This window comes from Musca autumnalis, unplaced genomic scaffold (assembly GCF_047663935.1).
Source record: "Musca autumnalis isolate F117 unplaced genomic scaffold, ASM4766393v1 scaffold_4, whole genome shotgun sequence".
Taxonomy (NCBI): domain Eukaryota; kingdom Metazoa; phylum Arthropoda; class Insecta; order Diptera; family Muscidae; genus Musca; species Musca autumnalis.
The window spans coordinates 242,540,089-242,554,237 of NW_027411977.1; the positions used below are offsets into that span (position 1 = coordinate 242,540,089).

The following is a 14,149-nucleotide window of genomic DNA, read 5'->3' on the forward strand; positions in this document are numbered from 1 at the left end:
TTTATAAGAAATTAAAAAAATATATATGAAACTTATACCATTGTGTTAAGGCTAAGTTAATTCTTTTTTTGTAAGTAATTTATACTACTTAGACACAGAGAAACAAACATAAAACACAACAACAAAAGAGAATGAACTGTTAGCTGTATATTTTTAAAAATTAAAAAAAAATGTTTTTCTTTTCTTTATTTTTGTTAATATATTCTTATAAATTAAAAAAAAATAATAAAAATAAAACAAATGTCAGAAAAAGGAATTAAATATTGATGAAAAATCCGTGGAATGTGTTTTATTTCCGAAACATTCTGCCGTTGCAACTTAAAGGAGAGAATGAGAAAACTCACGGGGAGTTTGTATTCATTCTCGGGCTGATAAAGTTTTGTATTAACATTTTAATGTTCTTTTAGAAGCACTTTTCCTTTCAGAAAGGGACTATAAAAGCACCCTTTCTTTTAGAAAGGGACTATAGAAGCACCCTTTCTTTTAGAAAGGGACTATAGAAGCACCCTTTCTTTTAGAAAGGGACTATAGAAGCACCCTTTCTTTTAGAAAGGGACTATAGAAGCACCCTTTCTTTTAGAAAGGGACTATAGAAGCACCCTTTCTTTTAGAAAGGGACTATAGAAGCACCCTTTCTTTTAGAAAGGGACTATAGAAGCACCCTTTCTTTTAGAAAGGGACTATAGAAGCACCCTTTCTTTTAGAAAGGGACTATAGAAGCACCCTTTCTTTTAGAAAGGGACTATAGAAGCACCCTTTCTTTTAGAAAGGGACTAAAGAAGCACCCTTTCTTTTAGAAAGGGACTATAGAAGCACCCTTTCTTTTAGAAAGGGACTATAGAAGCACCCTTTCTTTTAGAAAGGGACTATAGAAGCACCCTTTCTTTTAGAAAGGGACTATAGAAGCACCCTTTCTTTTAGAAAGGGACTATAGAAGCACCCTTTCTTTTAGAAAGGGACTATAGAAGCACCCTTTCTTTTAGAAAGGGACTATAGAAGCACCCTTTCTTTTAGAAAGGGACTATAGAAGCACCCTTTCTTTTAGAAAGGGACTATAGAAGCACCCTTTCTTTTAGAAAGGGACTATAGAAGCACCCTTTCTTTTAGAAAGGGACTAAAGAAGCACCCTTTCTTTTAGAAAGGGACTATAGAAGCACCCTTTCTTTTAGAAAGGGACTATAGAAGCACCCTTTCTTTTAGAAAGGGACTATAGAAGCACCCGTTCTTTTAGAAAGGGACTTAGAAGCACCCTTTATTTTAGAAAGGGACTTAGAAGCACCCTTTCTTTTGGAAAGCGACTATAGAAGCACCCTCTCTTTTAGAAAGGGACTATAGAAGAACCCTTTCTTTTAGAAAGCGACTATAGAAGAACCCTTTCTTTTAGAAAGGGACTATAGAAGCACCCTTTCTTTTAGAAAGGGACTATAGAAGCACCCTTTCTTTTAGAAAGGGACTATAGAAGCACCCTTTCTTTTAGAAAGGGACTATAGAAGCACCCTTTCTTTTAGAAAGGGACTATAGAAGCACCCTTTCTTTTAGAAAGGGACTATTGAAGCACCCTTTCTTTTAGAAAGGGACTATAGAAGCACCCTTTCTTTTAGAAAGGGACTATAAAAGCACCCTTTCTTTTAGAAAGGGACTATAGAAGCACCCTTTCTTTTAGAAAGGGACTATAGAAGCACCCTTTCTTTTAGAAAGGGACTATAGAAGCACCCGTTCTTTTAGAAAGGGACTTAGAAGCACCCTTTATTTTAGAAAGGGACTTAGAAGCACCCTTTCTTTTGGAAAGCGACTATAGAAGCACCCTCTCTTTTAGAAAGGGACTATAGAAGAACCCTTTCTTTTAGAAAGCGACTATAGAAGAACCCTTTCTTTTAGAAAGCGACTATAGAAGAACCCTTTCTTTTAGAAAGGGACTATAGAAGCACCCTTTCTTTTAGAAAGGGACTATAGAAGCACCCTTTCTTTTAGAAAGGGACTATAGAAGCACCCTTTCTTTTAGAAAGGGACTATAGAAGCACCCTTTCTTTTAGAAAGGGACTATAGAAGCACCCTTTCTTTTAGAAAGGGACTATAGAAGCACCCTTTCTTTTAGAAAGGGACTATAGAAGCGCCCTTTCTTTTAGAAAGGGACTATAGAAGCACCCTTTCTTTTAGAAAGGGACTATAGAAGCACCCTTTCTTTTAGAAAGGGACTATAGAAGCACCCTTTCTTTTAGAAAGGGACTATAGAAGCACCCTTTCTTTTAGAAAGGGACTATAGAAGCACCCTTTCTTTTAGAAAGGGACTATAGAAGCACCCTTTCTTTTAGAAAGGGACTATAGAAGCACCCTTTCTTTTAGAAAGGGACTATAGAAGCACCCTTTCTTTTAGAAAGGGACTATAGAAGCACCCTTTCTTTTAGAAAGGGACTATAGAAGCACCCTTTCTTTTAGAAAGGGACTATAGAAGCACCCTTTCTTTTAGAAAGGGACTATAGAAGCACCCTTTCTTTTAGAAAGGGACTATAGAAGCACCCTTTCTTTTAGAAAGGGACTATAGAAGCACCCTTTCTTTTAGAAAGGGACTATAAAAGCACCCTTTCTTTTAGAAAGGGACTATAGAAGCGCCCTTTCTTTTAGAAAGGGACTATAGAAGCACCCTTTCTTTTAGAAAGGGACTATAGAAGCACCCTTTCTTTTAGAAAGGGACTATAGAAGCACCCTTTCTTTTAGAAAGGGACTATAGAAGCACCCTTTCTTTTAGAAAGGGACTATAGAAGCACCCTTTCTTTTAGAAAGGGACTATAGAAGCACCCTTTCTTTTAGAAAGGGACTATAGAAGCACCCTTTCTTTTAGAAAGGGACTATAGAAGCACCCTTTCTTTTAGAAAGGGACTATAGAAGCACCCTTTCTTTTAGAAAGGGACTATAGAAGCACCCTTTCTTTTAGAAAGGGACTATAGAAGCACCCTTTCTTTTAGACAGGGACTATAGAAGCACCCTTTCTTTTAGACAGGGACTATAGAAGCACCCTTTCTTTTAGAAAGGGACTATAGAAGCACCCTTTCTTTTAGACATGGACTATAGAAGCACCCTTTCTTTTAGAAAGGGACTATAGAAGCACCCTTTCTTTTAGAAAGGGACTATAGAAGCACCCTTTCTTTTAGAAAGGGACTATAGAAGCACCCTTTCTTTTAGAAAGGGACTATAGAAGCACCCTTTCTTTTAGAAAGGGACTATAGAAGCACCCTTTCTTTTAGAAAGGGACTATAGAAGCACACTTTCTTTTAGAAAGGGACTATCCCTTTCTTTTAGAAAGGGACTATCCCTTTCTTTTAGAAAGGGACTATCCCTTTCTTTTAGAAAGGGACTATCCCTTTCTTTTAGAAAGGGACTATCCCTTTCTTTTAGAAAGGGACTATCCCTTTCTTTTAGAAAGGGACTATCCCTTTCTTTTAGAAAGGGACTATAGAAGCACCCTTTCTTTTAGAAAGGGACTATAGAAGCACCCTTTCTTTTAGAAAGGGACTATAGAAGCACCCTTTCTTTTAGAAAGGGACTACAGAAGCACCCTTTCTTTTAGAAAGGGACTATAGAAGCACCCTTTCTTTTAGAAAGGGACTATAGAAGCACCCTTTCTTTTAGAAAGGGACTATAGAAGCACCCTTTCTTTTAGAAAGGGACTATAGAAGCACCCTTTCTTTTAGAAAGGGACTATAGAAGCACCCTTTCTTTTAGAAAGGGACTATAGAAGCACCCTTTCTTTTAGAAAGGGACTATAGAAGCACCCTTTCTTTTAGAAAGGGACTATAGAAGCACCCTTTCTTTTAGAAAGGGACTATAGAAGCACCCTTTCTTTTAGAAAGGGACTATAGAAGCACCCTTTCTTTTAGAAAGGGACTATAGAAGCACCCTTTCTTTTAGAAAGGGACTATAGAAGCACCCTTTCTTTTAGAAAGGGACTATAGAAGCACCCTTTCTTTTAGAAAGGGACTATAGAAGCACCCTTTCTTTTAGAAAGGGACTATAGAAGCACCCTTTCTTTTAGAAAGGGACTATAGAAGCACCCTTTCTTTTAGAAAGGGACTATAGAAGCACCCTTTCTTTTAGAAAGGGACTATAGAAGCACCCTTTCTTTTAGAAAGGGACTATAGAAGCACCCTTTCTTTTAGAAAGGGACTATAGAAGCACCCTTTCTTTTAGAAAGGGACTATAGAAGCACCCTTTCTTTTAGAAAGGGACTATAGAAGCACCCTTTCTTTTAGAAAGGGACTATAGAAGCACCCTTTCTTTTAGAAAGGGACTATAGAAGCACCCTTTCTTTTAGAAAGGGACTATAGAAGCACCCTTTCTTTTAGAAAGGGACTATAGAAGCACCCTTTCTTTTAGAAAGGGACTATAGAAGCACCCTTTCTTTTAGAAAGGGACTATAGAAGCACCCTTTCTTTTAGAAAGGGACTATAGAAGCACCCTTTCTTTTAGAAAGGGACTATAGAAGCACCCTTTCTTTTAGAAAGGGACTATAGAAGCACCCTTTCTTTTAGAAAGGGACTATAGAAGCACCCTTTCTTTTAGAAAGGGACTATAGAAGCACCCTTTCTTTTAGAAAGGGACTATAGAAGCACCCTTTCTTTTAGAAAGGGACTATAGAAGCACCCTTTCTTTTAGAAAGGGACTATAGAAGCACCCTTTCTTTTAGAAAGGTATTACAATCCCTGCTCAGGCGGCGCTAGATTGGACCATCCGGCTTTGCTAGCAGTTCAGGGTCTGGTTCTCAACCGTCCAAACCTAACTCCACAGGGCGAACACAAATTTGATATGCTAACGAACAAACGATACAAAACAAACATACAAACACTGCTTTGATAAGGGAGAATTGATGTTACTACTCCCGCATTTGCCCTCCCTTCCATGGTTTCCAAAAGTCCAATTCGCATTTCGTTGGAAACCCCACAAGACACACACACTCACCTCATCACCTTTTAAAGGAGTCCCCCAATCACAAATAGATTAACACATATTATTATCTTTTCAACTCATCAAACATGAAACATTTATTAATATAAAAAGTTGACTTAAATCTAAATCTTTTATTGATAGTCTGTTTAAATATAAAAAAAATGGCAAGAAAATGGAATCTCTAACACCAGTAAATTATTTAAATATTAGATGGTTTCCCAATATGGAGATATTTCGAGAAAAGGGCTCTAGAGCGTATTCCTTGCGTTTTTAAATTCGCTGTCTTATTATCCAAACAAAAAAATAATATCTATCCTAAGGGAGCTCACTTATGATAGTTCTTTAGCCAAATCGGCCCACTAACTTACTCACAGTCTACTCTAGAATCCTTAAAAATTCATATAAAACTTTAGCTGAGAACTGGTATTAAAAATCCTAACAATATCAAATTTACTTAGAAGCTAGGACAAACACAAGGACATCACACATTAATACATAAAGATCGATTTTTTTATGTTATTTGTATCAAATATTTGATCATTTGTAAGGCAATTAACCAAATGACCAATTTAGCATTATATTCAAATTTTATATTTAATTTAATTATTTTTTTTTGTTAACTTATTTTCTTTCTTTTATTTAGTTGCAGATAACCGCCATGATTTTTACAGAAAAACACTCAAAAGTACGTGTTACCTCACTTTCCAGCTTGTTAAATTGGCAAAATGGCGATACCTCTTTTCAGCACACAGGCCTATAGAGTGTTCCAATGGTGTTATTTGGTGGCCTCAAAGTTGACAGTAAGCCGAAACAACCAGCACACTTAAAACTTCTCAGGCGGGAATTGGTTCTTTAAAATTTTTATGGCCACACTCAAAAAGGCATCGGTTCCAATAACCGCAACAAAAACTTGGTAATATGGCACTGGCAAAACGTTAACACAACGGGCAAAATTAAATAACCAAAACAGCAAAAACAGATAAATCGAAAAAAGACGCACTGGCCCCACTTCTGGGAATAGCTGAGGCCAGTGGAATTGGTGATTTTTCTCGGGAAATTCTATAATAAAAAGCCGTTGTTAGCAAACGGTCATTTATAGACACTCTGCCACTAACATCACTTACTTTTGTTTTTATTTCCACAAAATAAAGAAATACAAAATGCACACAACTGTCTTTTACTTTACTATCTTTGGGCAACACAATCGTTTTTTGGCCTTTAAACTTGGTATGTCATGACCCGCAACTTTAATGACGGTTACTGCACAAATAAAGGCTTCAGTTTGCCGCTTTTGGCCTTTTATAGCTTCTCTATTTTCCTCCATTTTCCCTAATTTTCCAAGACATTTTGGATTCCTATACATGAAAAATATATCCATACATTTAGTTTACAGATACAGTGACGTTACTACCCTCACTAAACAACAATTTCAGCGCTGCTATTTATGGTAGTATGTATTGGTCCATTGAACAATAATTTTATTTTGAAATGGCAATACCCTACATTTCCTTTCCTCAGTTCTATTGCGTTCACATCGTACCCCATACACAAGTTTCTCATACTGAAATAGAATTTTTTTCTTTTTTTGAATGAAAGAAAAATTATTCAATCCTTACAGCTGGGAACTTGGTATGTAAACCATTGTTTAATATAAAAACGTCTTTATTAAAAAAAAACTCATTAATTATTTTCCAGTCATGGTGCGCCGCCGCTATGTTGACTTTTACCGCCCGCTTCCTGACCTGCCCACGCAACAAAACATCGACCATTGCTGAGGAAATTGCGCAAGGGACGATGTGCGTGCTCCTAAATCCCAACGTGGGGAACTCCCACGCCCTGGAGTCCTCAAGCCGGGCATAAATCACATTTCCAGGTATGTATACCCAAAAAATGCCCATGAGGCTTCTCCAAAACAAACGGTAAATTCATAGTGTGCTCGTGGAGTCTTATTTCACACATACTACCATCTCATACTACCCATACAAGAAATGCACACATTTACTACCATAGTACCCTATAAATGTACATTAGTTGGCAACGCTATCATTTCGTCATGAATGAATTCAAGAGGAAGAAGAAGAAATTGTTTTCATTTTCATATCTTCTCTTTTCATTCATTCATGGCATACAATTGTAAATTAAATAAATTAAATAAATCAAATTTTTTTGTCGTCCCAACGAATAATCATTTTTTTTTTGCTATTTTCTTTACAGATTCCCTGTCCTGTCGACGGAATACATTGAGGAATTTCGGTGAGTAAACGTTTTTTATTGAATTGTGTCACAACCTTCTGTGCATTAATAATCGTTGTTTTTATTTGTTGCAGTTTCTTTGGGGGGCTTTATTCAGCGAAACGTTGGAGTGCAGACAACAACATAAACACCAATTCTCCCTTATCAAAGCAGTGTTTGTATGTTTGTTTTTCTTATTTGTATCGTTTGTTCGTTAGCATATCAAATTTGTGTTCGCCCTGTGGAGTTAGGTTTGGACGGTTGAGAACCTGACCCTGAACTGCTAGCAAAGCCGGATGGTCCAATCTAGCGCCGCCTGAGCAGGGATTGTAACAGAATGGCGCCCAATTAAAAAAGAAAGGTTCATTAGAACCAAGATTAATATATTTTTGTGCAATACCACCTATGTGCAATAAAAATAGACCATAGGGAAATTCATAGAAAAAAGTATTATAGCGATATCCTTCGACCTGGCTGATATTGAGCCGTGTTTTCTATCGAAAACATGTTATGTGCAATATTAGTTATAAGGTAGCATAGGATATTTAGTATAATAACTTCCATTTTTAAAATGGTCAGTGCAATATCTTCTTCGTCTTGTGTGTAAGAATGTATGTATTGTGAAAGACCTGTTTTTTGTGTTTTGTGATAAGTAGAGTAGATGCAATAGCTAGAATGTCCGACCAAGGGAAAAATGCAATATTCATCTGACTCATGAGATAGCAGATGCTAGTTGTATATTCCTATCTATGAGATCGTTTTCCTAAATTTAGGAAAATATGCCGTAGAGACCAAGTCGGAAGAAAAGGTTTTAGATCTCAATTTTGTGTTTTGTTAGTGTTCGTCTTCAACTGCTTTGATAACCGAAAGGGCATTTTAGTTAAAAAGAAAATGATAAAAATGAAATAAACACACACACCACATACCCATCTTAAGGAAAACCCCAAAATGTTTGAATGTATTAACTTGTTGGTTATTGTTTTTGGTTATTAATTATATTTTTTTATATTTATTTCTTATTTTTTTTTTACCTTTATACTTCTATTATATTTTTTTTGATTGACTCTATTTTTTTAACTCTACTTTTATCTTCAATTTTATTGAAAGTTTCGATAAATTTTCATGTAAACATTGATAGAATCTGAGGCATTTGTCAATGAGTGAAGAAAATTTAGTCGAAACCGTACGTAGAAGCAAAAGAAACCGCACTGCGTCTTTTGATATAAGCAGAATCTCTGTTCAAACGTTACCGAAATATAGAAAAAAAGATAAAAACGGCGGAATGGTGAATCCTCCTGGCATAGATCCCGCTATAATAGATATGTCTCAGACTATCAATGCAAATTCTATCCCTAATAATAACCTATACAATGCTGTCTCTAATGGCAACGCAAGTGGTTCCCAAAATTCCATGCCAATAGGCAATGAGATGAACAATGTTCTTAAGGAAATGGTAGATACTGGCGTTAATAATGCCCAATTAAGTTTAAGACCATTAGTAAAGGAATGCATAGGAGAAGAGATGAGAAAAGTGTACGAAGCAATTGGTAAATTAGGAGACATAGTTAAAAATTTAAATGTCGGTAATAATGCTCAAAACAATCAACAAAATAATAGCCCGTTTCCTTTTCCCTACCCACCTCCAACGATCGAAACCAACAGACGTTCAGAGATACCAACAAATAATATGATGTCTAATCCTCCAGGTCCCAATTTGGATAGACCAAGCAAAGTGGAGAAATTCAAGCTGAAATTTGATGGAAATCAATCTGGTATGTCTGTGGAAGATTTCGTGTTTCGACTAGAATATCTCAAAAATCAATATCGAGTTTCATGGGAAGAAATCTATGCTGAATTTCAGTCTTTACTAACCGGTAGTGCATATGAGTGGTACTGGCTACAAATAAAAACCGGTGTAGTGAAAGATTGGCATTCGCTAAAAGATGCTCTCTATAGACGTTATAGCACTACGAGATCTAATTTTGAGGTCATGAGTGAGATAGTGGATAGGAAGCTAAAGCCTGGTGAGGATATTGACACTTTCTTCCAGTCGATAAACACGTTGAGAGCCAAGTTAGTTCAACCTATATCTGACGGTGAACTCATCCAAATTGTTAAGAGGAATTTAAAGGGAGAGATTTTTCGAATGGTATACCCAATGAATGTAGGTTCAATGGAACAATTAAGAATGGAATGTATTCTGGCAGAGAAGACGTGTTCTAAACGCGACGTTAGATACATGCCTCCTCCTCCAAACCGCCAAGTAAGGGTAAATGAAGTAACAACCGAAAATTATGATTATGATTGCGATTATTATGGGGATGATCAAATACAGGAAGTTTCAGAGATGAAAACAGATCCTATCTGCTGGAACTGTAGAAAAACTGGCCACCGTTTTATGGACTGTCTGTCCACACAAAGGACATTGTTTTGCTACCGATGTGGCCAACCCGATACCGTGGCACCTAGATGTCCAAAATGCAAGTCGGAAAACGCCAAGAAGAGCATGATTTCGGCGGGGAGGTCATGTTCGGGAGACAAACCCGTAACGTCAAACCAACTAACAATGTAGAAACAAATGCTTACACTTCTATCCGTCACTACATTCCAATAGAAATTAGAAAATCAAATTATGAAATCGTTAGGAAGAGAATTTTTGAGGAGGAAGAAAATAGTACAAGTTTCGCCCAGATTGAAAAAGAGAATCAATCAAGGACAGACCATATAAAACCAAATCCCAAGAAATTTGCAAGAATTTTAAAACTTAGGCAGAGAAGAAAAGAAAATAAAATTATGAAAAATTTGGTGACAGAATCAGTAAGAAAATACAATGAAACCTCCGATCCAAGGCCATATGCTGTAGTAAAAATTGGAGACAAAGAATTGAAAGGATTACTAGATTCCGGAGCCACGGTATCAATTTTAGGAAAAGGATGTCGAGAGCTTCTAGAAGAACTAGAGCTGGGACCAGAATCTTTCTATACCAATATAAGAACAGCCTCTGGTCAATTACACAGGATATTGGGCGCCATTCTATTACAATCCCTGCTCAGGCGGCGCTAGATTGGACCATCCGGCTTTGCTAGCAGTTCAGGGTCTGGTTCTCAACCGTCCAAACCTAACTCCACAGGGCGAACACAAATTTGATATGCTAACGAACAAACGATACAAAACAAACATACAAACACTGCTTTGATAAGGGAGAATTGATGTTACTACTCCCGCATTTGCCCTCCCTTCCATGGTTTCCAAAAGTCCAATTCGCATTTCGTTGGAAACCCCACAAGACACACACACTCACCTCATCACCTTTTAAAGGAGTCCCCCAATCACAAATAGATTAACACATATTATTATCTTTTCAACTCATCAAACATGAAACATTTATTAATATAAAAAGTTGACTTAAATCTAAATCTTTTATTGATAGTCTGTTTAAATATAAAAAAAATGGCAAGAAAATGGAATCTCTAACACCAGTAAATTATTTAAATATTAGATGGTTTCCCAATATGGAGATATTTCGAGAAAAGGGCTCTAGAGCGTATTCCTTGCGTTTTTAAATTCGCTGTCTTATTATCCAAACAAAAAAATAATATCTATCCTAAGGGAGCTCACTTATGATAGTTCTTTAGCCAAATCGGCCCACTAACTTACTCACAGTCTACTCTAGAATCCTTAAAAATTCATATAAAACTTTAGCTGAGAACTGGTATTAAAAATCCTAACAATATCAAATTTACTTAGAAGCTAGGACAAACACAAGGACATCACACATTAATACATAAAGATCGATTTTTTTATGTTATTTGTATCAAATATTTGATCATTTGTAAGGCAATTAACCAAATGACCAATTTAGCATTATATTCAAATTTTATATTTAATTTAATTATTTTTTTTTGTTAACTTATTTTCTTTCTTTTATTTAGTTGCAGATAACCGCCATGATTTTTACAGAAAAACACTCAAAAGTACGTGTTACCTCACTTTCCAGCTTGTTAAATTGGCAAAATGGCGATACCTCTTTTCAGCACACAGGCCCATAGAGTGTTCCAATGGTGTTATTTGGTGGCCTCAAAGTTGACAGTAAGCCGAAACAACCAGCACACTTAAAACTTCTCAGGCGGGAATTGGTTCTTTAAAATTTTTATGGCCACACTCAAAAAGGCATCGGTTCCAATAACCGCAACAAAAACTTGGTAATATGGCACTGGCAAAACGTTAACACAACGGGCAAAATTAAATAACCAAAACAGCAAAAACAGATAAATCGAAAAAAGACGCACTGGCCCCACTTCTGGGAATAGCTGAGGCCAGTGGAATTGGTGATTTTTCTCGGGAAATTCTATAATAAAAAGCCGTTGTTAGCAAACGGTCATTTATAGACACTCTGCCACTAACATCACTTACTTTTGTTTTTATTTCCACAAAATAAAGAAATACAAAATGCACACAACTGTCTTTTACTTTACTATCTTTGGGCAACACAATCGTTTTTTGGCCTTTAAACTTGGTATGTCATGACCCGCAACTTTAATGACGGTTACTGCACAAATAAAGGCTTCAGTTTGCCGCTTTTGGCCTTTTATAGCTTCTCTATTTTCCTCCATTTTCCCTAATTTTCCAAGACATTTTGGATTCCTATACATGAAAAATATATCCATACATTTAGTTTACAGATACAGTGACGTTACTACCCTCACTAAACAACAATTTCAGCGCTGCTATTTATGGTAGTATGTATTGGTCCATTGAACAATAATTTTATTTTGAAATGGCAATACCCTACATTTCCTTTCCTCAGTTCTATTGCGTTCACATCGTACCCCATACACAAGTTTCTCATACTGAAATAGAATTTTTTTCTTTTTTTGAATGAAAGAAAAATTATTCAATCCTTACAGCTGGGAACTTGGTATGTAAACCATTGTTTAATATAAAAACGTCTTTATTAAAAAAAAACTCATTAATTATTTTCCAGTCATGGTGCGCCGCCGCTATGTTGACTTTTACCGCCCGCTTCCTGACCTGCCCACGCAACAAAACATCGACCATTGCTGAGGAAATTGCGCAAGGGACGATGTGCGTGCTCCTAAATCCCAACGTGGGGAACTCCCACGCCCTGGAGTCCTCAAGCCGGGCATAAATCACATTTCCAGGTATGTATACCCAAAAAATGCCCATGAGGCTTCTCCAAAACAAACGGTAAATTCATAGTGTGCTCGTGGAGTCTTATTTCACACATACTACCATCTCATACTACCCATACAAGAAATGCACACATTTACTACCATAGTACCCTATAAATGTACATTAGTTGGCAACGCTATCATTTCGTCATGAATGAATTCAAGAGGAAGAAGAAGAAATTGTTTTCATTTTCATATCTTCTCTTTTCATTCATTCATGGCATACAATTGTAAATTAAATAAATTAAATAAATCAAATTTTTTTGTCGTCCCAACGAATAATCATTTTTTTTTTGCTATTTTCTTTACAGATTCCCTGTCCTGTCGACGGAATACATTGAGGAATTTCGGTGAGTAAACGTTTTTTATTGAATTGTGTCACAACCTTCTGTGCATTAATAATCGTTGTTTTTATTTGTTGCAGTGTCTTGTGGGGTTTCCAACGAAATGCGAATTGGACTTTTGGAAACCATGGAAGGGCGGGCAAATGCGGGAGTAATAACACCAATTCTCCCTTATCAAAGCAGTGTTTGTATGTTTGTTTTTCTTATTTGTATCGTTTGTTCGTTAGCATATCAAATTTGTGTTCGCCCTGTGGAGTTAGGTTTGGACGGTTGAGAACCAGACCCTGAACTGCTAGCAAAGCCGGATGGTCCAATCTAGCGCCGCCTGAGCAGGGATTGTAACAAAGGGACTATAGAAGCACCCTTTCTTTTAGAAAGGGACTATAGAAGCGCCCTTTCTTTTAGAAAGGGACTATAGAAGCACCCTTTCTTTTAGAAAGGGACTATAGAAGCACCCTTTCTTTTAGAAAGGGACTATAGAAGCACCCTTTCTTTTAGAAAGGGACTATAGAAGCACCCTTTCTTTTAGAAAGGGACTATAGAAGCACCCTTTCTTTTAGAAAGGGACTATAGAAGCACCCTTTCTTTTAGAAAGGGACTATAGAAGCACCCTTTCTTTTAGAAAGGGACTATAGAAGCACCCTTTCTTTTAGAAAGGGACTATAGAAGCACCCTTTCTTTTAGAAAGGGACTATAGAAGCACCCTTTCTTTTAGAAAGGGACTATAGAAGCACCCTTTCTTTTAGAAAGGGACTATAGAAGCACCCTTTCTTTTAGAAAGGGACTATAGAAGCACCCTTTCTTTTAGAAAGGGACTATAAAAGCACCCTTTCTTTTAGAAAGGGACTATAGAAGCGCCCTTTCTTTTAGAAAGGGACTATAGAAGCACCCTTTCTTTTAGAAAGGGACTATAGAAGCACCCTTTCTTTTAGAAAGGGACTATAGAAGCACCCTTTCTTTTAGAAAGGGACTATAGAAGCACCCTTTCTTTTAGAAAGGGACTATAGAAGCACCCTTTCTTTTAGAAAGGGACTATAGAAGCACCCTTTCTTTTAGAAAGGGACTATAGAAGCACCCTTTCTTTTAGAAAGGGACTATAGAAGCACCCTTTCTTTTAGAAAGGGACTATAGAAGCACCCTTTCTTTTAGAAAGGGACTATAGAAGCACCCTTTCTTTTAGAAAGGGACTATAAAAGCACCCTTTCTTTTAGAAAGGGACTATAGAAGCGCCCTTTCTTTTAGAAAGGGACTATAGAAGCACCCTTTCTTTTAGAAAGGGACTATAGAAGCACCCTTTCTTTTAGAAAGGGACTATAGAAGCACCCTTTCTTTTAGAAAGGGACTATAGAAGCACCCTTTCTTTTAGAAAGGGACTATAGAAGCACCCTTTCTTTTAGAAAGGGACTATAGAAGCACCCTTTCTTTTAGAAAGGGACTATA

At 36.7% G+C, this 14,149-nt stretch overlaps 1 protein-coding gene and 2 long non-coding RNA genes across 4 annotated transcripts; 1 reads left to right on the top strand and 2 right to left on the bottom strand.

Annotated features, from left to right (window-relative positions):
* Positions 1-5,005: 5,005 nt before the first annotated feature.
* Positions 5,006-6,358, bottom strand: LOC141401669 (uncharacterized). Its single transcript, XR_012412405.1, has 2 exons — positions 6,066-6,358; positions 5,006-6,000 (listed from the first exon to the last, which is right to left on the bottom strand). It is a non-coding gene; the product is annotated as an uncharacterized lncRNA (long non-coding RNA).
* A 54-nt stretch (positions 6,359-6,412) lies between these two features.
* On the top strand, positions 6,413-12,717 carry LOC141401668 (uncharacterized). Of its 2 annotated transcripts, XR_012412404.1 has the most exons (7): positions 6,413-6,570; positions 6,637-6,814; positions 7,156-7,194; positions 7,269-7,352; positions 11,106-12,091; positions 12,158-12,335; positions 12,677-12,717. XR_012412404.1 is itself a non-coding variant. In XM_073982007.1 (4 exons), the coding sequence occupies exon 4, from the start codon at positions 8,330-8,332 to the stop codon at positions 9,743-9,745; it is 1,416 nt and encodes a 471-aa protein (XP_073838108.1). In that variant the 5' UTR covers positions 6,431-6,570; positions 6,637-6,814; positions 7,156-7,194; positions 7,269-8,329; the 3' UTR covers positions 9,746-9,903. The 2 variants fall into 2 exon arrangements, 1 of the variants encoding a protein (XP_073838108.1); XM_073982007.1 differs by lacking the exons at positions 11,106-12,091; positions 12,158-12,335; positions 12,677-12,717 and having other exon boundaries at positions 6,431-6,570; positions 7,269-9,903.
* Positions 10,524-11,726, bottom strand: LOC141401670 (uncharacterized). The gene is made up of 2 exons (XR_012412406.1): positions 11,587-11,726; positions 10,524-11,521 (listed from the first exon to the last, which is right to left on the bottom strand). It is a non-coding gene; the product is annotated as an uncharacterized lncRNA (long non-coding RNA).
* Positions 12,718-14,149: the final 1,432 nt, after the last annotated feature.

Coding starts and splice junctions, on each gene's coding strand:
- LOC141401668 (XM_073982007.1), top strand. CDS start 8,330: ATGAGTGAAGAAAATTTAGTCGAAACCGTACGTAGAAGCAAAAGAAAC.